The 24,053-nt window shown below is 45.5% G+C and overlaps 1 protein-coding gene across 1 annotated transcript; it reads right to left on the minus strand.

The window, feature by feature from the left end:
• Positions 1–665: 665 nt before the first annotated feature.
• Positions 666–20,301, minus strand: LOC147303127 (uncharacterized). The gene is made up of 9 exons (XM_086281207.1): positions 20,085–20,301; positions 19,692–19,940; positions 17,204–17,249; positions 10,799–10,935; positions 9,179–9,655; positions 5,296–5,599; positions 3,947–4,107; positions 970–1,156; positions 666–807 (listed from the first exon to the last, which is right to left on the minus strand). Exons 1-9 carry the CDS (start codon positions 20,299–20,301, stop codon positions 666–668), a joined length of 1,920 nt encoding a protein of 639 aa, XP_086137333.1.
• Positions 20,302–24,053: the final 3,752 nt, after the last annotated feature.

Below are 24,053 nucleotides of genomic sequence, written 5' to 3' on the forward strand. Positions count from 1 at the left end.
AAGCTGTGGTTGTTGTGGCCTCAGTTGTGGTTGTTGTTGGAGCAGCTGTGGTTGAGGGTGTTGTTGTTTTTGTTGTTGAGGAAGCTGTGGTTGTTGTTGGGGCAGCTGTAGTTGTTGTTGGAGCAGCTGTAGTTGTTGTTGGAGCAGCTGTGGTTGTGGCCACAGTTGTGGTTGTTGTTGGAACAGCTGTAGTTGTTGTTGGAGCAGCTGCAGTTGTGGCCACAGTTGTGGTTGTTGTTGGAACAGCTGTAGTTGTTGTTGGAGCAGCTGTGGTTGTTGTTCGGGCAGCTGTAGTTGTTGTTGGAGCAGCTGTGGTTGAGGGAGTTGTTGTTGTTGTTGTTGTTGTTGAGGAAGTTGTGGTTGTTGTTGGGGCAGCTGTAGTTGTTGTTGGAGCAGCTGTGGTTGAGGGAGTTGTTGTTGTTGTTGTTGTTGTTGTTGAGGAAGCTGTGGTTGTTGTTGGGGCAGCTGTGGTTGTTGTTGGTGCAGTTGTGGCTGTTGTTAGGGCGGCAGTTGTTGTTGGGGCAGCTGTAGTTGTTGTTGGAGCAGCTGTAGTTGTTGTTGGAGCAGCTGTGGTTGAGGGTGTTGTTGTTGTTGTTGGTGGCAAAGCTGTGGTTGTTGTTTGAGCAGCTGTAGTTGTTGTTGGCGAAGCTGTGGTTGTTGTGGCCTCAGTTGTGGTTGTTGTTGGAGCAGTTGTGGTTGTTGTTGGAGCAGCTGTAGTTGTTGTTGGGGCAGCTGTAGTTGTTGTTGGAGCAGCTGTGGTTGTTGTTGGAGCAGCTGTGGTTGTTGTGGGTGCAGTTGTGGTTGTTGTTGGAGCAGCTGTGGTTATAGTGGGTGCAGTTTTGGTAGTTGTTGGAGCAGCTGTACTTGTTGTGGGTGCAACTGTGGTTGAGGGTGTTGTTGTTGTTGGGGAAGCTGTGGTTGGTGTTGGAGCAGCTGTGGTTGTTGTGGCCTCAGTTGTGGTTGTTGTTGGAGCAGTTGTAGTTGTTGTTGGAGCAGCTGTGGTTGTTGTGGGTGCAGTTGTGGTAGTTGTTGGAGCAGCTGTGGTTGTTGTTGGAGCAGCTGTGGTTGAGGGTGTTGTTGTTTTTGTTGTTGAGGAAGCTGTGGTTGTTGTTGGGGCAGCTGTAGTTGTTGTTGGCGAAGCTGTGGTTGTTGTGGCCTCAGTTGTGGTTGTTGTTGGAGCAGTTGTGGTTGTTGTTGGAGCAGCTGTAGTTGTTGTTGGAGCAGCTGCAGTTGTGGCCACAGTTGTTGTTGTTGTTGGAGCAGCTGTGGTTGAGGGTGTTGTTGTTTTTGTTGTTGAGGAAGCTGTGGTTGTTGTTGGGGCAGCTGTAGTTGTTGTTGGAGCAGCTGTAGTTGTTGTTGGAGCAGCTGTGGTTGTGGCCACAGTTGTGGTTGTTGTTGGAACAGCTGTAGTTGTTGTTGGAGCAGCTGCAGTTGTGGCCACAGTTGTGGTTGTTGTTGGAACAGCTGTAGTTGTTGTTGGAGCAGCTGTGGTTGTTGTTGGGGCAGCTGTAGTTGTTGTTGGAGCAGCTGTGGTTGAGGGAGTTGTTGTTGTTGTTGTTGTTGTTGAGGAAGTTGTGGTTGTTGTTGGGGCAGCTGTAGTTGTTGTTGGAGCAGCTGTGGTTGAGGGCGTTGTTGTTGTTGTTGTTGTTGTTGTTGAGGAAGCTGTAGTTGTTGTTGGAGCAGCTGTGGTTGAGGGAGTTGTTGTTGTTGTTGTTGTTGTTGTTGAGGAAGCTGTGGTTGTTGTTAGGGCGGCAGTTGTTGTTGGGGCAGCTGTAGTTGTTGTTGGAGCAGCTGTGGTTGAGGGAGTTGTTGTTGTTGTTGTTGTTTGGGAAGCTGTGGTTGTTGTTGGGGCAGCTGTAGTTGTTGTGGGAGCAGCTGTGGTTGTTGTTGGGGCAGCTGTAGTTGTTGTTGGAGCAGCTGTGGTTGAGGGAGTTGTTGTTGTTGTTGTTGTTGAGGAAGTTGTGGTTGTTGTTGTGGCAGCTGTAGTTGTTGTTGGAGCAGCTGTGGTTGAGGGAGTTGTTGTTGTTGTTGTTGTTGTTGATGAAGCTGTGGTTGTTGTTGGGGCAGCTGTGGTTGTTGTTGGTGCAGTTGTGGCTGTTGTTACGGCGGCAGTTGTGGATGGCGCAGTTGTGGTTGTGGGTGTTGGAGCAGCGGTTGTTGTTGTTGGAGCACCTGTAGTTGAGGGTGCAGTTGTTGTTGTTGTTGCTGTTGGGGAAGCTGTGGTTGTTGTGGCCTCAGTTGTGGTTGTTGTTGGAGCAGTTGTGGTTGTTGTTGGAGCAGCTGTAGTTGTTGTTGGAGCAGCTGCACTTGTGGCCACAGTTGTTGTTGTTGTTGGAGCAGCTGTGGTTGAGGGTGTTGTTGTTTTTGTTGTTGAGGAAGCTGTGGTTGTTGTTGGGGCAGCTGTAGTTGTTGTTGGCGAAGCTGTGGTTGTTGTGGCCTCAGTTGTGGTTGTTGTTGGAGCAGTTGTGGTTGTTGTTGGAGCAGCTGTAGTTGTTGTTGGAGCAGCTGCAGTTGTGGCCACAGTTGTGGTTGTTGTTGGAGCAGCTGTGGTTGAGGGTGTTGTTGTTGTTGTTGTTGAGGAAGCTGTGGTTGTTGTTGGGGCAGCTGTAGTTGTTGTTGGGGCGGCTGTGGTTGTTGTTGGGGCAGTTGTGGCTGTTGTTACGGCGGCAGTTGTGGTTGGCGCAGTTGTGGTTGGAGCAGTTGTGGTTGTTGTTGGAGCAGCTGTGGTTGTTGTTGGAGCAGCTGTAGTAGTTGTTTGAGCAGCTGTGTTTGTTGTGGGTGCAATTGTGGTAGTTGTTGGGGAGACAGTTGTGGTTGTTGTTGGAACAGCTGTAGTTGTTGTTGGAGCAGCTGAGGTTGTTGTTGGAGCAGCTGTGGTTGAGGGAGTTGTTGTTGTTGTTGTTGTTGAGGAAGCTGTGGTTGTTGTTGGTGCAGTTGTGGCTGTTGTTAGGGCGGCAGTTGTGGTTGGAGCAGTTGTAGTTGTTGTTGGAGCAGCTGTAGTTGTTGTTGGAGCAGCTGTGGTTGTGGGTGTTGGAGCAGCGGTTGTTGTTGTTGGAGCACCTGTAGTTGAGGGTGCAGTTGTTGTTGTTGTTGCTGTTGGGGAAGCTGTGGTTGTTGTTGGAGCAGCTGTAGTTGTTGTTGGAGAAGATGTGGTTGTTGTGGGTGTAGTTGTTGTTGTTGAGGGTGCAGTTGTGGTTGTTGTTGGAGCAGCTGTAGTTGTTGTTGGAGCAGCTGTGGTTGTTGTGGTTGCAGCTGTGGTTGAGGGTGTTGTTGTTGTTTTTGGGGAAGCTGTGGTTGTTGTTGGAGCAGCTGTAGTAGTTGTTTGAGCAGCTGTGTTTGTTGTGGGTGCAATTGTGGTAGTTGTTGGGGAGACAGTTGTGGTTGTTGTTGGAACAGCTGTAGTTGTTGTTGGAGCAGCTGAGGTTGTTGTTGGAGCAGCTGTAGTTGTTGTTGGAGCAGCTGTAGTTGTTGTTGGAGCAGCTGTGGTTGAGGGTGTTGTTGTTGTTGTTGGTGGCAAAGCTTTGGTTGTTGTTTGAGCAGCTGTGGTTGTTGTGGCCTCAGTTGTGGTTGTTGTGGGTGCAGTTGTGGTTGTTGTTGGAGTAGCTGTAGTTATTGTGGGTGCAGTTGTGGTAGTTGTTGGAACAGCTGTAGTTGTTGTGGGTGCAGCTGTGGTTGAGGGTGTTGTTGTTGTTGGTGGTGGCAAAGCTGTGGTTGTTGTTGGAGCAGCTGTAGTTGTTGTTGGAGCAGCTGTGGTTGAGGGTGTTGTTGTTGTTGTTGGTGGCAAAGATGTGGTTGTTGTTGGAGCAGCTGTAGTTGTTGTTGGAGCAGCTGTGGTTGTTGTGGGAGCAGCTGTAGTTGTTGTGGGTGCAGCTGTGGTTGAGGGTGTTATTGTTGTTGGGGAAGCTGTGGTTGTTGTGGGTGCAATTGTGGTAGTTGTTGGGGAGACAGTTGTGGTTGTTGTTGGAGCAGCTGTAGTTGTTGTTGGAGCAGCTGCAGTTGTGGCCACAGTTGTGGTTGTTGTTAGAGCAGTTGTGGTTGTTGTTGGAGCAGCTGTAGTGGTTGTTGGAGCAGCTGTGGTTGTTGTGGTTGCAGCTGTGGTTGAGGGAGTTGTTGTTGTTGTTGTTGTTGAGGAAGTTGTTGTAGTTGTTGGGGAAGCTGTCGTTGTTGTTGGAGCAGCTGTAGTTGTTGTTGGAGCAGCTGTGGTTGTTGTTGGTGCAGCTGTGGTTGTTGTTGGAGCAGCTGTAGTTGTTGTGGGTGCAGCTGTGGTTGAGGGTGTTGTTGTTGTTGTTGTTTGGGAAGCTGTGGTTGTTGTTGGGGCAGCTGTAGTTGTTGTGGGAGCAGCTGTGGTTGTTGTTGGGGCAGCTGTAGTTGTTGTTGGAGCAGCTGTGGTTGAGGGAGTTGTTGTTGTTGTTGTTGTTGTTGAGGAAGTTGTGGTTGTTGTTGGGGCAGCTGTAGTTGTTGTTGGAGCAGCTGTGGTCGAGGGAGTTGTTGTCGTTGTTGTTGTTGTTGATGAAGCTGTGGTTGTTGTTGGGGCAGCTGTGGTTGTTGTTGGTGCAGTTGTGGCTGTTGTTACGGCGGCAGTTGTGATTGGCGCAGTTGTGGTTGTGGGTGTTGGAGCAGCGGTTGTTGTTGTTGGAGCACCTGTAGTTGAGGGTGCAGTTGTTGTTGTTGTTGCTGTTGGGGAAGCTGTGGTTGTTGTGGCCTCAGTTGTGGTTGTTGTTGGAGCAGTTGTGGTTGTTGTTGGAGAAGCTGTAGTTGTTGTTGGAGCAGCTGCAGTTGTGGCCACAGTTGTTGTTGTTGTTGGAGCAGCTGTGGTTGAGGGTGTTGTTGTTTTTGTTGTTGAGGAAGCTGTGGTTGTTGTTGGGGCAGCTGTAGTTGTTGTTGGAGCAGCTGTAGTTGTTGTTGGAGCAGCTGTGGTTGAGGGTGTTGTTGTTGTTGTTGGTGGCAAAGCTGTGGTTGTTGTTTGAGCAGCTGTGGTTGTTGTGGCCTCAGTTGTGGTTGTTGTTGGAGCAGTTGTGGTTGTTGTTGGAGCAGCTGTAGTTGTTGTTGGAGCAGCTGTGGTTGTTGTGGCCTCAGTTGTGGTTGTTGTTGGAGCAGCTGTGGTTGTTGTTGGAGCAGCTGTGGTTGTTGTGGGTGCAGTTGTGGTTGTTGTTGGAGCAGCTGTGGTTATAGTGGGTGCAGTTTTGGTAGTTGTTGGAGCAGCTGTACTTGTTGTCGGTGCAGCTGTGGTTGAGGGTGTTGTTGTTGTTGGGGAAGCTGTGGTTGGTGTTGGAGCAGCTGTGGTTGTTGTGGCCTCAGTTGTGGTTGTTGTTGGAGCAGTTGTAGTTGTTGTTGGAGCAGCTGTGGTTGTTGTGGGTGCAGTTGTGGTAGTTGTTGGAGCAGCTGTGGTTGTTGTTGGAGCAGCTGTGGTTGAGGGTGTTGTTGTTTTTGTTGTTGAGGAAGCTGTGGTTGTTGTTGGGGCAGCTGTAGTTGTTGTTGGAGCAGCTGTGGTTGTGGCCACAGTTGTGGTTGTTGTTGGAACAGCTGTAGTTGTTGTTGGAGCAGCTGCAGTTGTGGCCACAGTTGTGGTTGTTGTTGGAACAGCTGTAGTTGTTGTTGGAGCAGCTGTGGTTGTTGTTGGGGCAGCTGTAGTTGTTGTTGGAGCAGCTGTGGTTGAGGGAGTTGTTGTTGTTGTTGTTGTTGTTGAGGAAGTTGTGGTTGTTGTTGGGGCAGCTGTAGTTGTTGTGGGTGCAGCTGTGGTTGAGGGTGTTATTGTTGTTGGGGAAGCTGTGGTTGTTGTGGGTGCAATTGTGGTAGTTGTTGGGGAGACAGTTGTGGTTGTTGTTGGAGCAGCTGTAGTTGTTGTTGGAGCAGCTGCAGTTGTGGCCACAGTTGTGGTTGTTGTTAGAGCAGTTGTGGTTGTTGTTGGAGCAGCTGTAGTGGTTGTTGGAGCAGCTGTGGTTGTTGTGGTTGCAGCTGTGGTTGAGGGAGTTGTTGTTGTTGTTGTTGTTGAGGAAGTTGTTGTAGTTGTTGGGGAAGCTGTAGTAGTTGTTTGAGCAGCTGTGTTTGTTGTGGGTGCAATTGTGGTAGTTGTTGGGGAGACAGTTGTGGTTGTTGTTGGAGCAGTTGTGGTTGTTGTTGGAGCAGCTGTAGTTGTTGTTGGAGCAGCTGTGGTTGTTGTGGGTGCAGCTGTGGTTGTTGTTGGAGCAGCTGTAGTTGTTGTGGGTGCAGCTGTGGTTGAGGGTGTTGTTGTTGTTGTTGTTTGGGAAGCTGTGGTTGTTGTTGGGGCAGCTGTAGTTGTTGTGGGAGCAGCTGTGGTTGTTGTTGGGGCAGCTGTAGTTGTTGTTGGAGCAGCTGTGGTTGAGGGAGTTGTTGTTGTTGTTGTTGTTGTTGAGGAAGTTGTGGTTGTTGTTGGGGCAGCTGTAGTTGTTGTTGGAGCAGCTGTGGTCGAGGGAGTTGTTGTCGTTGTTGTTGTTGTTGATGAAGCTGTGGTTGTTGTTGGGGCAGCTGTGGTTGTTGTTGGTGCAGTTGTGGCTGTTGTTACGGCGGCAGTTGTGGTTGGCGCAGTTGTGGTTGTGGGTGTTGGAGCAGCGGTTGTTGTTGTTTGAGCACCTGTAGTTGAGGGTGCAGTTGTTGTTGTTGTTGCTGTTGGGGAAGCTGTGGTTGTTGTGGCCTCAGTTGTGGTTGTTGTTGGAGCAGTTGTGGTTGTTGTTGGAGAAGCTGTAGTTGTTGTTGGAGCAGCTGCAGTTGTGGCCACAGTTGTTGTTGTTGTTGGAGCAGCTGTGGTTGAGGGTGTTGTTGTTTTTGTTGTTGAGGAAGCTGTGGTTGTTGTTGGGGCAGCTGTAGTTGTTGTTGGAGCAGCTGTAGTTGTTGTTGGAGCAGCTGTGGTTGTTGTGGGTGCAGTTGTGGTAGTTGTTGGAGCAGCTGTGGTTGTTGTTTGAGCAGCTGTGGTTGTTGTGGCCTCAGTTGTGGTTGTTGTTGGAGCAGTTGTGGTTGTTGTTGGAGCAGCTGTAGTTGTTGTTGGGGCAGCTGTAGTTGTTGTTGGAGCAGCTGTGGTTGTTGTTGGAGCAGCTGTGGTTGTTGTGGGTGCAGTTGTGGTTGTTGTTGGAGCAGCTGTGGTTATAGTGGGTGCAGTTTTGGTAGTTGTTGGAGCAGCTGTACTTGTTGTGGGTGCAGCTGTGGTTGAGGGTGTTGTTGTTGTTGGGGAAGCTGTGGTTGGTGTTGGAGCAGCTGTGGTTGTTGTGGCCTCAGTTGTGGTTGTTGTTGGAGCAGTTGTAGTTGTTGTTGGAGCAGCTGTGGTTGTTGTGGGTGCAGTTGTGGTAGTTGTTGGAGCAGCTGTGGTTGTTGTTGGAGCAGCTGTGGTTGAGGGTGTTGTTGTTTTTGTTGTTGAGGAAGCTGTGGTTGTTGTTGGGGCAGCTGTAGTTGTTGTTGGAGCAGCTGTAGTTGTTGTTGGAGCAGCTGTGGTTGTGGCCACAGTTGTGGTTGTTGTTGGAACAGCTGTAGTTGTTGTTGGAGCAGCTGCAGTTGTGGCCACAGTTGTGGTTGTTGTTGGAACAGCTGTAGTTGTTGTTGGAGCAGCTGTGGTTGTTGTTGGGGCAGCTGTAGTTGTTGTTGGAGCAGCTGTGGTTGAGGGAGTTGTTGTTGTTGTTGTTGTTGTTGAGGAAGTTGTGGTTGTTGTTGGGGCAGCTGTAGTTGTTGTGGGTGCAGCTGTGGTTGAGGGTGTTATTGTTGTTGGGGAAGCTGTGGCTGTTGTGGGTGCAATTGTGGTAGTTGTTGGGGAGACAGTTGTGGTTGTTGTTGGAGCAGCTGTAGTTGTTGTTGGAGCAGCTGCAGTTGTGGCCACAGTTGTGGTTGTTGTTAGAGCAGTTGTGGTTGTTGTTGGAGCAGCTGTAGTGGTTGTTGGAGCAGCTGTGGTTGTTGTGGGTGCAGCTGTGGTTGAGGGTGTTGTTGTTGTTGGTGGTGGCAAAGCTGTGGTTGTTGTTGGAGCAGCTGTACTTGTTGTGGGTGCAGCTGTGGTTGAGGGTGTTGTTGTTGTTGGGGAAGCTGTGGTTGGTGTTGGAGCAGCTGTAGTTGTTGTTGGAGCAGCTGTGGTTGTTGTGGGAGCAGCTGTAGTTGTTGTTGGAGCAGCTGTGGTTGAGGGAGTTGTTGTTGTTGTTGTTGTTGTTGTTGAGGAAGTTGTGGTTGTTGTTGGGGCAGCTGTAGTTGTTGTTGGAGCAGCTGTGGTCGAGGGAGTTGTTGTCGTTGTTGTTGTTGTTGATGAAGCTGTGGTTGTTGTTGGGGCAGCTGTGGTTGTTGTTGGTGCAGTTGTGGCTGTTGTTACGGCGGCAGTTGTGGTTGGCGCCGTTGTGGTTGTGGGTGTTGGAGCAGCGGTTGTTGTTGTTTGAGCACCTGTAGTTGAGGGTGCAGTTGTTGTTGTTGTTGCTGTTGGGGAAGCTGTGGTTGTTGTGGCCTCAGTTGTGGTTGTTGTTGGAGCAGTTGTGGTTGTTGTTGGAGAAGCTGTAGTTGTTGTTGGAGCAGCTGCAGTTGTGGCCACAGTTGTTGTTGTTGTTGGAGCAGCTGTGGTTGAGGGTGTTGTTGTTTTTGTTGTTGAGGAAGCTGTGGTTGTTGTTGGGGCAGCTGTAGTTGTTGTTGGAGCAGCTGTAGTTGTTGTTGGAGCAGCTGTGGTTGAGGGTGTTGTTGTTGTTGGTGGCAAAGCTGTGGTTGTTGTTTGAGCAGCTGTGGTTGTTGTGGCCTCAGTTGTGGTTGTTGTTGGAGCAGTTGTGGTTGTTGTTGGAGCAGCTGTAGTTGTTGTTGGGGCAGCTGTAGTTGTTGTTGGAGCAGCTGTGGTTGTTGTTGGAGCAGCTGTGGTTGTTGTGGGTGCAGTTGTGGTTGTTGTTGGAGCAGCTGTGGTTATAGTGGGTGCAGTTTTGGTAGTTGTTGGAGCAGCTGTACTTGTTGTGGGTGCAGCTGTGGTTGAGGGTGTTGTTGTTGTTGGGGAAGCTGTGGTTGGTGTTGGAGCAGCTGTGGTTGTTGTGGCCTCAGTTGTGGTTGTTGTTGGAGCAGTTGTAGTTGTTGTTGGAGCAGCTGTGGTTGTTGTGGGTGCAGTTGTGGTAGTTGTTGGAGCAGCTGTGGTTGTTGTTGGAGCAGCTGTGGTTGAGGGTGTTGTTGTTTTTGTTGTTGAGGAAGCTGTGGTTGTTGTTGGGGCAGCTGTAGTTGTTGTTGGAGCAGCTGTAGTTGTTGTTGGAGCAGCTGTGGTTGTGGCCACAGTTGTGGTTGTTGTTGGAACAGCTGTAGTTGTTGTTGGAGCAGCTGCAGTTGTGGCCACAGTTGTGGTTGTTGTTGGAACAGCTGTAGTTGTTGTTGGAGCAGCTGTGGTTGTTGTTGGGGCAGCTGTAGTTGTTGTTGGAGCAGCTGTGGTTGAGGGAGTTGTTGTTGTTGTTGTTGTTGTTGAGGAAGTTGTGGTTGTTGTTGGGGCAGCTGTAGTTGTTGTGGGTGCAGCTGTGGTTGAGGGTGTTATTGTTGTTGGGGAAGCTGTGGTTGTTGTGGGTGCAATTGTGGTAGTTGTTGGGGAGACAGTTGTGGTTGTTGTTGGAGCAGCTGTAGTTGTTGTTGGAGCAGCTGCAGTTGTGGCCACAGTTGTGGTTGTTGTTAGAGCAGTTGTGGTTGTTGTTGGAGCAGCTGTAGTGGTTGTTGGAGCAGCTGTGGTTGTTGTGGGTGCAGCTGTGGTTGAGGGTGTTGTTGTTGTTGGTGGTGGCAAAGCTGTGGTTGTTGTTGGAGCAGCTGTGGTTGTTGTGGGTGCAGTTGTGGTAGTTGTTGGGGCGGCAGTTGTGGTTGTTGTTGGAACAGCTGTGGTTGTGGGAGTTGTTGTTGTTGTTGTTGTTGAGGAAGTTGTGGTTGTTGTTGGGGCAGCTGTAGTTGTTGTTGGAGCAGCTGTGGTTGAGGGAGTTGTTGTTGTTGTTGTTGTTGATGAAGCTGTGGTTGTTGTTGGGGCAGCTGTGGTTGTTGTTGGTGCAGTTGTGGCTGTTGTTACGGCGGCAGTTGTGGTTGGCGCAGTTGTGGTTGTGGGTGTTGGAGCAGCGGTTGTTGTTGTTGGAGCACCTGTAGTTGAGGGTGCAGTTGTTGTTGTTGTTGCTGTTGGGGAAGCTGTGGTTGTTGTGGCCTCAGTTGTGGTTGTTGTTGGAGCAGTTGTGGTTGTTGTTGGAGCAGCTGTAGTTGTTGTTGGAGCAGCTGCACTTGTGGCCACAGTTGTTGTTGTTGTTGGAGCAGCTGTGGTTGAGGGTGTTGTTGTTTTTGTTGTTGAGGAAGCTGTGGTTGTTGTTGGGGCAGCTGTAGTTGTTGTTGGCGAAGCTGTGGTTGTTGTGGCCTCAGTTGTGGTTGTTGTTGGAGCAGTTGTGGTTGTTGTTGGAGCAGCTGTAGTTGTTGTTGGAGCAGCTGTGGTTGTTGTGGTTGCAGCTGTGGTTGAGGGTGTTGTTGTTGTTTTTGGGGAAGCTGTGGTTGTTGTTGGAGCAGCTGTAGTAGTTGTTTGAGCAGCTGTGTTTGTTGTGGGTGCAATTGTGGTAGTTGTTGGGGAGACAGTTGTGGTTGTTGTTGGAACAGCTGTAGTTGTTGTTGGAGCAGCTGAGGTTGTTGTTGGAGCAGCTGTGGTTGAGGGAGTTGTTGTTGTTGTTGTTGTTGTTGAGGAAGCTGTGGTTGTTGTTGGGGCAGCTGTAGTTGTTGTTGGAGCAGCTGTGGTTGAGGGAGTTGTTGTTGTTGTTGTTGTTGAGGAAGCTGTGGTTGTTGTTGGGGCAGCTGTGGTTGTTGTTGGTGCAGTTGTGGCTGTTGTTAGGGCGGCAGTTGTGGTTGGAGCAGTTGTAGTTGTTGTTGGAGCAGCTGTAGTTGTTGTTGGAGCAGCTGTGGTTGTTGTGGGTGCAGTTGTGGTTGTTGTTGGAGCAGCTGTGGTTGTGGGTGTTGGAGCAGCGGTTGTTGTTGTTGGAGCACCTGTAGTTGAGGGTGCAGTTGTTGTTGTTGTTGCTGTTGGGGAAGCTGTGGTTGTTGTTGGAGCAGCTGTAGTTGTTGTTGGAGAAGATGTGGTTGTTGTGGGTGTAGTTGTTGTTGTTGAGGGTGCAGTTGTGGTTGTTGTTGGAGCAGCTGTAGTTGTTGTTGGAGCAGCTGTGGTTGTTGTGGTTGCAGCTGTGGTTGAGGGTGTTGTTGTTGTTTTTGGGGAAGCTGTGGTTGTTGTTGGAGCAGCTGTAGTAGTTGTTTGAGCAGCTGTGTTTGTTGTGGGTGCAATTGTGGTAGTTGTTGGGGAGACAGTTGTGGTTGTTGTTGGAACAGCTGTAGTTGTTGTTGGAGCAGCTGAGGTTGTTGTTGGAGCAGCTGTGGTTGAGGGAGTTGTTGTTGTTGTTGTTGTTGTTGAGGAAGCTGTGGTTGTTGTTGGGGCAGCTGTAGTTGTTGTTGGAGCAGCTGTGGTTGAGGGAGTTGTTGTTGTTGTTGTTGTTGAGGAAGCTGTGGTTGTTGTTGGGGCAGCTGTGGTTGTTGTTGGTGCAGTTGTGGCTGTTGTTAGGGCGGCAGTTGTGGTTGGAGCAGTTGTAGTTGTTGTTGGAGCAGCTGTAGTTGTTGTTGGAGCAGCTGTGGTTGTTGTGGGTGCAGTTGTGGTTGTTGTTGGAGCAGCTGTGGTTGTTGTTGGAGCAGCTGTAGTTGTTGTTGGAGCAGCTGCAGTTGTGGCCACAGTTGTGGTTGTTGTTGGAGCAGCTGTGGTTGAGGGTGTTGTTGCTGTTGTTGTTGTTGAGGAAGCTGTGGTTGTTGTTGGGGCAGCTGTGGTTGTTGTTGGTGCAGTTGTGGCTGTTGTTAGGGCGGCAGTTGTGGTTGGAGCAGTTGTAGTTGTTGTTGGAGCAGCTGTAGTTGTTGTTGGAGCAGCTGTGGTTGTTGTGGGTGCAGTTGTGGTTGTTGTTGGAGCAGCTGTGGTTGTTGTTGGAGCAGCTGCAGTTGTGGCCACAGTTGTGGTTGTTGTTGGAGCAGCTGTGGTTGAGGGTGTTGTTGCTGTTGTTGTTGTTGAGGAAGCTGTGGTTGTTGTTGGAGCAGCTGTAGTTGTTGTGGGTGCAGCTGTGGTTGAGGGTGTTGTTGTTGTTGTTGGGGAAGCTGTGGCTGTTGTTGGAACAGCTGTAGTTGTTGTTGGAGCAGCTGCAGTTGTGGCCACAGTTGTGGTTGTTGATGAAGCAGTTGTAGTTGTTGTTGGAGCAGCTGTGGTTGTTGTGGGGGTTGCTGTGTTTGTGGGTGCAGCTGTTGTAGTTGTTTGAGCAGTTGTGGCTATCACTGTGGTTGTTGTTGGAGCATCTGTAGTTGTTACCGCAGTTATGGTTGTTGTTGGGGCTGCAGTTGTTGATATTGGTGTGGTAGCTGTGCAGACTTAGTAGAAACTATTTTGTTATTTTTACATGTGGTTAGATAATTAAACTAAATATAACAGTTTCTCATGAATATACGTTTGTCTTACCAACAAATAGAAGAAATCTGACACCAATCTTTTCACCCATGGTGATGGTGTTTCCCTGTTGCCTTCTCTAAAAATGATAATTGATGTGGATAACATGTATTAGAGAGCCTAAAAACATAATCTGTCCACAATAGAAATTTTATTTTGTTTAACCATCCATAGAATAAAAAATTTTATTTCATTAAAAACTTTAAACATTAAAGTTCTAACATATTCCTTTTTTAATTCATGATGGAAACTTTACATTTAAAAGTCCCTTGTATTCTTTCTAGTCATAAATATTTTTCCTACCAGGGCTTTCTCGGTATACTTCTGCAACTTTTCACTTTTCTTTAGTTCATAATAGTTTCACAATTAGTCTACATGTTTCAGTACACTGTTTGTTTGAACGAAAAGCATAGTATTAATAATGGATGACAGAAAAAACTTTATAGTTGATTGGTCATCAAAGTATCATTGAATATTAGAGAAAGGGATGATTCAGTTAGACATGCTGTACATCATGTTGAATGCGATATTGTAAACCATTATTCTCTCAAACACCTTAAGTTTTCTTCCTAGTATTTTTGAAACAAAAAACTTTCCAGGAGAAAAAAATAGGCAAAGAAGTTATAAATAAATACATTTTTGTTAATATTTTATCAGTGATTTTTTGAACGTCGTTGAGTAACTCATGTGTGACTCAATATATTCTAAACTGATTACAGACGGAAAAAAGAACACACAAAAACAGTTCACCTTAAATATCACATGTTGATGTCAGTTATTTCTTTTTTTATAGGATTACTTACATATTACTTCTCTGCTTGTATGTCGTCTTCTGAAGTGGAAGAAAGTGCTTTCTGATTTGAGCTCCTCCTTTTATGAGCAGGCAAATATGTGCAGGTGGAGCAATGGTAGTTATTGTCATGGTTAAAGGTGTGTGCATTAACCATCCAATTACCTTTCTCCTATTGTCCTCCTGAAACAGTCAGCTGGGTGTGTAACACCCAGCTGACTGCCAAATCTTGATTGAGGTTTTCATTATAATGCATGACAGGTTAAATAAAAATAAGTACAATGAACCATCATACATCTATAGTAGCATTAAACAACCAGTAGGTGGCAGGGTATGGAATGGCACATCAGTGACACAAATACACTGACACAAATACAAGAAAACAAACAGAGAACAAAAAATCAAAATCCTTATCCGAAAATTACAAGACTTCAGCCATAAAGAATGCAAGATTAAGGATACTCTTAACTAAGAATAAGGAATTGCAATTCAAAATACTGAGTCAAAGACCCAGGACCATGACATAGAATGCCTTTTGGACACCTCCTAGGTGAGGTGCGGCTCACCTCACCTAGGAGATATTCTTGATCCCTACTGGGAGGAGCTCCCAGGGCAGACTCAGGACTTTGTGGAGAGATTATATCTGAACGACTCTGTGTTCCTCCTGATCAGCCAGAACAGCCAGCTGGTGAGAGGTAAGTCCGGGTTCCTCTGCTCAGACTGATGCCCCACAGCAAAAACCTGAATAAGCGGTGGAAAATTAATGGATTGATGCTTTTAAAGTAGACCCTAAACTTAAGGAAAAGGCTCATCATAACACTCCAAAGTAAGTTAAGGAACAAGTTGTAGTAAAGCACATAAAACAAGTAAAATGCCAAGCATTGTTTTAGTCTCTTTTACATCAAGTTCATACAAACCCTACCTTTATTCTGCAGATTCTACTCTTGGTTCCGAGAGGAGAAAAATAGATTTCAGTGTAGTGGCAGCCTATCCTATCCTATCCTATCCTATCCTAGCCAACCCATCTGAGATGGCAAAGCACTTTACACAACTTGCCTCATTCACCCATTCATACAAGCACTCTTTTTAGACACTTCTTCTGCACAAGTGCTTTCTATCTAACATTTATTCTTTGATGGATCCATTGGACAGCAACTTGCCCAAGGACATGTAGCGGACTGGAACAGATGAGGATCAAACCACAGAGCTTCCCATTAGTAGATGAGCTGTTCTACGTCCTTAGCCGCAGCCAGGAGCCACACGGGTGACTGCGGAATAAATGCTACCATTCATATCAATCCATAAGTTCTTTTTCAAATGTCCACTGACATTTTAAGAGTGCTACAGGAAAGCACACAAAACATTCATCAAATGCTTGTCAAAATCATTTGGGGATTGTTTTTCACCCATTTTTATGAGGTGATTTTATGTTGTTCCACCTAACTTCACTAACTCCCCATCTGCTCACCTCATTTTTCCTTCCAGTCTCTAACTTTGACTACCTTCACTGTTACCTGTTTCTTTTCGGTCTCTCCTTTTGTCTTTTTGCTGTTTCAGTTTCTCTGTCCTTCATCTGCAGTATTTGTGCTGTCACAATATATACCAGAATATAAAATATACACACAGTAAGACAATAAAAGTACATCAGCTCCTTGGCTGGCAGCTACTGATATACCAGTGTACTGTGGCTCAGAAAGCTAATAATAATAAGCTAATAATGGCTAGTGATGTAGCTGATCCAGCTAACGTGTACTATTACCTATTTAGAGAACAAATATAGATAAGCAGACGTTATTCAATTTACAGTATATAAAGTTTCGGCTGTGCAGCAGCATAAGTCATATTTGAGAATAACAAGGCATTCACAACGCCTCTGTGTGAGAGCAGTGTAACATCATTTTTTGTACTCTGTTATAGCCTTTTATCTTATATCTTGTATTTAAACCTTGTTGTAAAGCTCTTTGGTGTACCTTCGGTTTTAAATGTGCTTTATAAATAAAGTTGTATTGTATTGTATCATGAGATCAAGAATAGTGGAATTAAAAGTTGTTTTCATTCTGACCTGCAGTAGCTTCAATAAACAAAAAAACATTAATCAAACTATGTCAGAAAAAAATTATAATCAAATGCATGACTTTTGCTTCTGTTCTACTTAGTTTTAGGACTTGAAAGATTTAAGCCAATAGAGCAAATATTCTGTTTATTCAGTAGTTTGCTGGGACCTAGCAGGAAACACACACACACACGCAGATTCAGTGTCTGTAACCCTGTGATCTCTCCAGGGTGTTCCCTGCTTCTCTTACAGCAGTTACAGTATATACCACATTGCTACGTACTGAATAGTGATGTGTCGGTCGCGAACAAAATGGCTCTTAGAGCAGTCTTTGAAGTGAACGACGCAAGCTGGCTCCTTAGTGGGAGCCATGTTTTGTTTTGTTTTTTCTTTCTCTCACCCTCTCTCTTGCACTTTTTCCCGCTTCACTCCGCACGTGAGCCTTGTGCTTGCACTGGGCACAGGAACAGAGCGGGAGGGAAAGAGAGAGAAAGAAGGCCAGGGACAACAACGTCACATTAGAAAGGTATGGTAATCATCCACAACTATATACAGTTGATAAAGGATTCAGAAAGTTTATTCATGCAGGCCCATATGACAGATAATGTGCATCTTCTTTTTGTTTTCATATTATAATTTAGATTTAATTGTGTTGTGGTTTGCTATGTTTTGTGTTGTTTCACTTTAAATTTGTTTAAAAGGAAAAAGCTGAAAATTTAAATAGTTAAAAGTTGAAATGTTCTTTGTATTATATGATTTATTTATTACATTTTATGTGGAGTGAATAAATGAAAGTATATTTAAGGTGGCCCATGAGACAAAACACATACAAGCTCCAAAACACGTAAAAACTCAGAAGCACGTACAAACTCCAAAACACAACAGAAGTGCTCCAGGATGCTAGGGGGCAGTGTTGAGCTTTTGTTACCTAGAGGCTACACAAGCCAAGAAGTACCAACGACCGGATTTGGTGTGTGGTACTAACAGGTAAATAAAAATAAATTGTAAATTATTTGAATATATATGAGTGCTTGTGTATAAATATACACATATCAGGGCTCTAGAGTGCGACCAATTTGGTCGCAAATGCGACCAAATTTTTCAGTGGTGCGACTAAAAAAAAAAATTTGGTTGCACCTGTGCGACCAACTGTTCGGGTAGCAAAAAAAAAAAAAAATCTGCAACCTTCCCTGTGGTCAACAACAGACACACATTTTGCCCCTATCGTGGACTAAACCAATCAGAGATGGTAAGGGGCGGGACCTCTCTGATTGGCCGTGGTCCAGTTGAAAGTGCAGGTGGAAGTGGGAGGTGAGTAGCTTGAATAAAGCGATATCAATTCATTAAATCCTGAATCGACTTTTAAATATAACTGTGTTTTGCCAGAAACGCCAGATTCTCAGATTAAAGCTCACAAAACCATTTCAACAACAACCAAACAGCAGATGAGAGCAGGTACACGGACTCCACACAAAGACGTAAACACAGACCGACGCATCAGAATCAGCTTTGTCTTTCTCGGCTTTCTCACCCGACGGCCCGCAGACGGACACGCTGTCGGAGCTCAGCGATCCTGATGCGTCCGGTCCGCGCTGTGTTTACGTCTTTTTGCGCTGATTCTGAGCTGCAGGTTTTGTCTCTCCAACCAAAATTCACCGAGCCAGCAGCAAAAGAAGCAGCAAACTGCGCTTCACATTTGATCAATGCGTCATGAATTTTGCTGTTTTGCTTCCACGACTATTAAAATCACACTCCATGCACAGCTTTCTTTCAAAAGAGGAGTGAAATGTCATGAACCGAAGTTCCACGCACAAGCTGGACCCAGGAGCAGAACACACACACACAGCGGTACGAGAGAACAAAAAATAAACTTTATTATAACTGAGGGTGTCCCGGGAGGGTAGAAGGGAAAAAACGCACGGAACCAGAAAAACCGAGGGACCGGGAGGTGAATCGCGCAGGAACGCCGAGAGCGGGACTGTGGGAGGCTGAAACAGAAAAGGGAAAAAAGGATTATTGGGGTGTGGGAAAACGGCAGCATACGAAGGGAAGTAGAGTACGCGTCTTACGATGATAGCGGGGCCGAGGGAACCGGAGGGAGGGGTGAGGGTCCGTGGGGAGAAGCTTCAGAAAGGTCGAGGCGGCTGGGGCTGATTTTGATCCAAATTCCGGACAGGCAGGTGGACAGGCTGGTGGCTCAAACACGCCGAGCTGTGATCTGAGTATACAAGGCAGAGTTAGTGTTAGTTCACACGGATAGGTTTACATAAGGGCTTTCCCGCAGGTGTACGTTACCGCAGAAGGACGACTACGGACTGGCGTGGAGCAGCAGGCTGGGCAGGATTAAATAGTCCACCTGGTGATCGCCCGGGATGGGATGCAGGTGTGGAGTTAGCAGCCACGCCCACGGGAGTGGGCATCCCATCAGCACCTCGGACGCTGGGCCGCGGACCATGACATGAAAGAAGCCATCTATGTCCACTGTGAGCGACCATCTTTGAACAGAGGCGGGGTTTACGACACCAACTCTCTGCCATCTATAATCCAGTTTTGAGATCCTCCCCAGGCGCCTTAACACCCACTCACATCCTGGGCCATCTGACCTCAGGAATTCGCATGATAAGGTGGGGCCAGGTTTCACAATGAACTCACCCAAAACTGTGGCTGATTGGGACCCACACCCAGTTTCACACCTTGGCTCAGGCGATTTGGCCTTTTGTCCCTCTGTGGGGGGAAACTCCCACTAGGTTTATATCTGGGACTCTCCACCATTTGACCTTAGAACTGAAGAAGCTTCTCGGATGAGAGGTGAAACGTCTTCAAGTAACTTAAAGAAGTCCAGACGCTTTTCTTTGCAAGCTCCTTTGACTTTACTAAACATAGATGTTTACATTTTTCATTTATTTTTTATATTGCAAACATTTGCACTGTTATCAGTATTTGCACACTATTTTATATTATTTTTTGAGCTTTTGATGTTTAAAGTCATTATTCAATACATTGTTATTGTTAAATAAATATCGTCAAATAATCGAGATCTCAATTTCAGTGAAAATAATCATGATTATCATTTTTGCCATAATCGAGCAGCCCTTCTCTCGGTGTTTGCTGATATCAAACTGTGGTATGAGGACCACTGTGGGTTAATCTTTCTAGTGATACTCAAAAGGTCTATCTTATAAAGTCTTTTTTTTTTTATTAAGACCTGGTTTAATTCTGGTATAGAACCAATTGAATATTTGTATATAATCCCTGCAACTGTCAGATTCTATAACAGGGATCACCAGCCTTTTTTAAAACTGAGAGCTAGATAAAATTGTGAACAGTTTGGTTCATCTTTAGTTATATGATAATAACAATTCTATCTTGATATGCTGTCTTATCACAGGTTAATTTTTCAAAAAAGGCCTGGGTCGTGTAGCAGCCAAAAACTCCTCCAGAGAGGCTGTCCTGGTGAGGGAGAAGTTCATGGCCCACTTCTCGGCGGAGGGAGCAGCGTCTTGGCAAACAAAAAAATAGCCCATTTAAAGTCTCAGTGACTTCCCCCACAACGGCTCTGAGCCACCCACAAACCTCTAAAGAGCGTTCCTGCCTTTCTAAAAATATTCTTAATAAATGGAGCTTGCCTCCAAAATAAACTAACCTCTCTTTATTCTCTTAAATAATTGGTCTTCACTATGTTCCTATATAGCAATATTTTGTTTTTATTAGTATAATATGAAATTAATTCTACATGTGTCAAATTGTGTGCCAATATTTGCTGGGTAGTAGAACTGAGACATTAGTCATTACAAAAATTTATTTGAAATAATATTAAAATTCTCAAACAGAAAAACATTAAACATAAATATATAAAATATAACTATTTACAGAGAAAGTATATACAGTGGTCCCTCATTTATTACAACAGGGGTTCTCAGAATAACTAGCCCTTCACCACGCACTTTATACACTTTTTGTCACACACATAAACATTAGTCACAGTTCTCACAAGTTGATTCTCAAAGTGCAAACTTTTCTAGATTTTAAAACGTAAAAGTATTATTATGCCGCGTTTTTTCTTTGTCTATGTGCCACTTTTGTGCGCCTTTTTCCCTCCCGGTGCAGGGGTCTATTTCCGAATGAGGGTTCATAGTTATGGGTGTTTTTGTGCTGTTTTTTTTATTGGACGTGATGGTTATCAAAACCAAACATGATAAATTTGGCAAGCGCAGGAGACACGACACGGAGGAGATTTGTCAATCAGGCTGCAGAATGCAATGTGCATTGTTGAAAGTTGTACCGTGCAATAAAAAAATCTGTGAAAAAGCAATTCAGCGACAGATGAACAGTGGGACCACTGTATACTGTTTATTAATAAACAATAACATATATACCTATATGACAACATACATAAATGAACTGCCTACATTAATTCATTGTAAACATACCTTCTGACTGGGACTCCCCTGCTGCCTCTGCGGGCTGTCCCTGGTCCTCGGGGGGGATGTTCTCCACGGTCTTCACCATATTGCTGCTAATCTCCCGCGGGGTGAGGAAGGAGTCCAGAAACCCCATGACCACGAAGAACTTCCATCTCCTCCCTGATCCTGCTGCAGACCCACTCCTCTTTCCTTCTCCGTCCTCTTCTCTTTGTTGTATGTGTCCCTGAGGCTCTTCCACTTTCTCCTGCAGATGTCCTCTGAATAAACACATTATCTTGTTAGCGGAAAGGTATATGTTCATCAGTGGGAAAATAGCGGGACAGTAAGCGGGCTTGCTAGCTTTTGTGCGGCTTCCACGGGTCAGTCAAAAAATTTTAAAAGAGAAATGAATGAACTTACCAGGTTGCCCGATCTCTTCGCTTATCTTCTTCCAAGCTAGGTCCTTTTTATTCCTGTCACGGTACAGAAAGGAGATGGCGTCGTAAACCGTCACCAGGCTTCTGATTGGTTGTCGTGGCGCGACTTGACGCTGGAGTTCAGATTTTTCCAACTTGAGCGGTAGACGCGATACGGGCGAATACACAAAATATACTACTTGGACGCGTGACTGAGGCATTTTCGAGACACAAATCTGATTCTGAATTATCTGGTCGCGTCTATTGCGTTTGGTGTGAACGCACCGTTACACGCCTCTATGCAGCTTCTCTCTTCCTGTTACACCCCCCCCCCCCCCCCCAAAAAAAAAAAAAAAACATCTCCACTGAGACTGTGTCAGCTCCAAAAAAGACAAAAAACAAACTAAAACCAGCAACAAACAACTTAACTAACCCTAACATAAAAAAATCAAAAAGAAAGAACAATACAGCATCCACATCTGAAGCAAAGAGTAAAACAGAGAAATGTGGGTTATTAAATATTAGGTCTCTCTCCTCCAAGTCTCTGTTAGTACATGACTTAATAATTGATCAACAAATCGATTTACTCTGCCTCACAGAAACCTGGTTGCAGCAGGATGATTATGTTAGTTTAAATGAATCAACACCCCCGAGTCATTCTAACTACCAGAAATCTCGACGCACAGGCCGAGGGGGAGGTGTGGCAGCAATTTTTCACACCAGCCTATTAATCAACCAAAGACCCAGACAGACTTTTAATTCATTTGAAGGCTGCTGCTTAGCCTCGTCCACCCCAGCTGTGAAACTCAGAAACCAGTCTTACTTGTTATCATCTATCGTCCACCTGGGCCTTACACAGAGTTTCTGTCTGATTTCTCAGACTTTTTATCTAATTTAGTTCTGAGCTCAGATAAAATAATTATTGTGGGTGATTTTAACATCCATGCAGATGCTAAAAATGACAGCCTCAACATGGCATTTAATCTGTTATTAGTTTCCTGAAAACCCTCTCCTGTCTGATCATTTCCTGATAACATTTACATTTACAATAATTGATTACACAGCAGTGGAGAGTAGACTTTATCACAGTAGATGTCTTTCTGAAAGTGCTGCAACTAAATTTAAGAATATAATCCACCCACTGTTATCAGTTCTCTGACGACTCTGCAATAGTCGGCCTCATCACTGATGGGGATGACAAAGAGTACAGAGAACTGATCCATGACTTTGTGGACTGGTGCCAGCAGAACTACCTCCAGATCAACACTAATAAAACCAAGGAGCTGGTGGTAGACTTCCACAGGCACAAACATCCTCCACTGCAACCACTGAACATTCAAGGTATGGACATTGAGGCTGTGGACAGCTACAGGTACCTTGATGTTCATCTAAACAATAAACTAAAGTGGACTCATAACTCAGACGCCCTCTACAGGAAAGGGCAGAGCAGGCTGTACCTGCTGTGGAGACTCAGGTCGTTTGGAGTGAAGGGCCCACTCCTGAAGACCTTCTATGACTCTGTGGTGGCCTCAGCCATCTTTTATGGTGTGGTCTGCTGGGGCAGCAGCATCTCTGCCGGGGTAAGGAAGAGACTGAAAAGGCTGATCCGCATGGCCAGCTCTGTTCTAGGATGCCCTCTGGACCCAGTGGAGGTGGTGAGTGACAGGAGAATGGTGGCTAAGCTGTCATCCCTGTTGGACAACATCTCCCACCCCATGCAGGAGACTCTGACAGCACTGAGCAGCTCCTTCAGTGGCTGCAGCACCCACGGTGTGGGATGGAGAGATTTTGCAGGTCTTTCCTCCCCACTGCTGTCAGACTCCACAACAAAGACTTTAACTGAACAAACACACACATCCACACATGTGCAATAACACTAAGTGCAATAATCTTTTCTGCCATTGTTGTATTTTTACTCAGTTGCATATAGCATTTGTATTCTATTTTTATCCTATTGTTTATAATATTTTATTTTATTCTATTCTATTCTGTACGGTTGTGTACAGTATCTTATTCTTATTGTATTCCAGGGTTCTCTAATTTTTGCTATATATCTTTGCACTGACCACTTTCTGCTGTGACAAAACAAATTTCCCACGTGTGGGACTAATAAAGGTTATCTTATCTTAATGATATCCATTTAGACTCTTTTTCTCCAATTGATCTTTCTGAGTTAACTTCAATAATTACTTCCTCCAAACCATCAACGTGTCTTTTAGACCCCATTCCTACAAAACTGCTCAAAGAAGTCCTGCCATTAATTAATGCTTCAATCTTAAATATGATCAACCTATCTCTAATAATCAGCTATGTACCACAGGCCTTCAAGCTGGCTGTAGTTAAACCTTTACTCAAAAAGCCTCTCTAGACCCAGCAGTCTTAGCTAATTATAGGCCAATCTCCAACCTTCCTTTATATCAAACATCCTTGAAAGAGTAGTTGTCAAACAGCTAACAGATCATCTGCAGAGGAATGGTTTATTTGAAGAGTTTCAGTCAGGTTTCAGAGCTCATCACAGCACAGAAACAGCTTTAGTGAAGGTTACAAATGATCTTCTTATGGCCTCTGACAGTGGACTCATCTCTGTGCTTGTCCTGCTAGACCTCAGTGCAGCGTTCGATACTGTCGACCATAATATCCTATTAGAGCGATTAGAACATGCTGTAGGTATTACAGGTACTGCACTGCAGTGGTTTGTATCATATCTATCTAATAGACTCCAGTTTGTGCATGTAAATGGAGAGTCCTCTTCACACACTGAGGTTAATTATGGAGTTCCACAGGGTTCAGTGCTAGGACCAATTCTGTTTACATTATACATGCTTCCCTTAGGCAGCATCATTAGAAGACATAGCATACATTTACACTGCTATGCAGATGACACCCAGCTCTATCTGTCCATGAAGCCAGATAACACACACCAATGAGTTAAACTGCAGGAATGTCTTAAAGACATAAAGACCTGGATGGCTGCTAACTTTCTGCTTCTTAATTCAGATCAAACTGAGGTTATTGTACTCGGCCCTGAAAAGCTTAGAAATATGGTATCTAACCAGATTCTTACTCTGGATGGCATTACCTTGGCCTCCAGTAACACTGTGAGGAACCTTGGAGTCATTTTTGACCAGGACATGTCCTTCAATGCACATATTAAACAAATATGTCAGACTGCTTTCTTCCATTTGTGCAACATCTCTAAAGTTAGAAATATCCTGTCTCAGAGTGACGCTGAAAAACTAGTTCATGCATTTATTACTTCCAGGCTGGACGACTGTAATTCATTATTATCAGGAAGTCCTAAAAACTCCCTGAAAAGCCTTCAGCTGATCCAAAATGCTGCAGCAAGAGTCCTGACAGGGACTAGAAAGAGAGAGCATATTTCTCCTGTTTTGGCTTCCTGTTAAATCCAGAATTCAAAATCCTGCTCCTCACATACAAGGTCTTAAATAATCAGGCCCCATCTTATCTTAATGTCCTTGTAGTACCATATCACCCTATTAGAGCACTTCGCTCTCGCTCTGCAGGCCTACTTGTTGTTCCTAGAGTATTTAAAAGTAGAATGGGAGGCAGAGCCTTCAGTTTTCAGGCCCCTCTTCTGTGGAACCAGCTTCCAGTTTGGATTCAGGAGACAGACACTATCTCTACTTTCAAGATTAGGCTTCAAACTTTCCTTTTTGCTAAAGCATATAGTTAGGGCTGGACCAGGGGACTCTGAATCCTCCCTTAGTTATGCTGCAATAGACGTAGGCTGCCGGGGGATTCCCATGATGCATTGAGTTTTTCCTTTCCAGTCACCTTTCTCACTCACTATGTATTAACAGACCTCTCTGCATTGAATCATATCTGTTATTAACCTCTGTCTCTCTTCCACAGCATGTCTTCATCCTGTCTTCCTTCTCTCACCCCAACCAATCACAGCAGATGGCCCCACCCCTCCCTGAGCCTGGTTCTGCTGGAGGTTTCTTCCTGTTAA

Source organism: Aulonocara sp. 'chitande type north' Nkhata Bay, linkage group LG22, assembly GCF_057382095.1.
Source record: "Aulonocara sp. 'chitande type north' Nkhata Bay isolate Kocher_YH1m ecotype deep benthic linkage group LG22, A_spYH_male_GT1.1, whole genome shotgun sequence".
Lineage (NCBI taxonomy): Eukaryota > Metazoa > Chordata > Actinopteri > Cichliformes > Cichlidae > Aulonocara > Aulonocara sp. 'chitande type north' Nkhata Bay.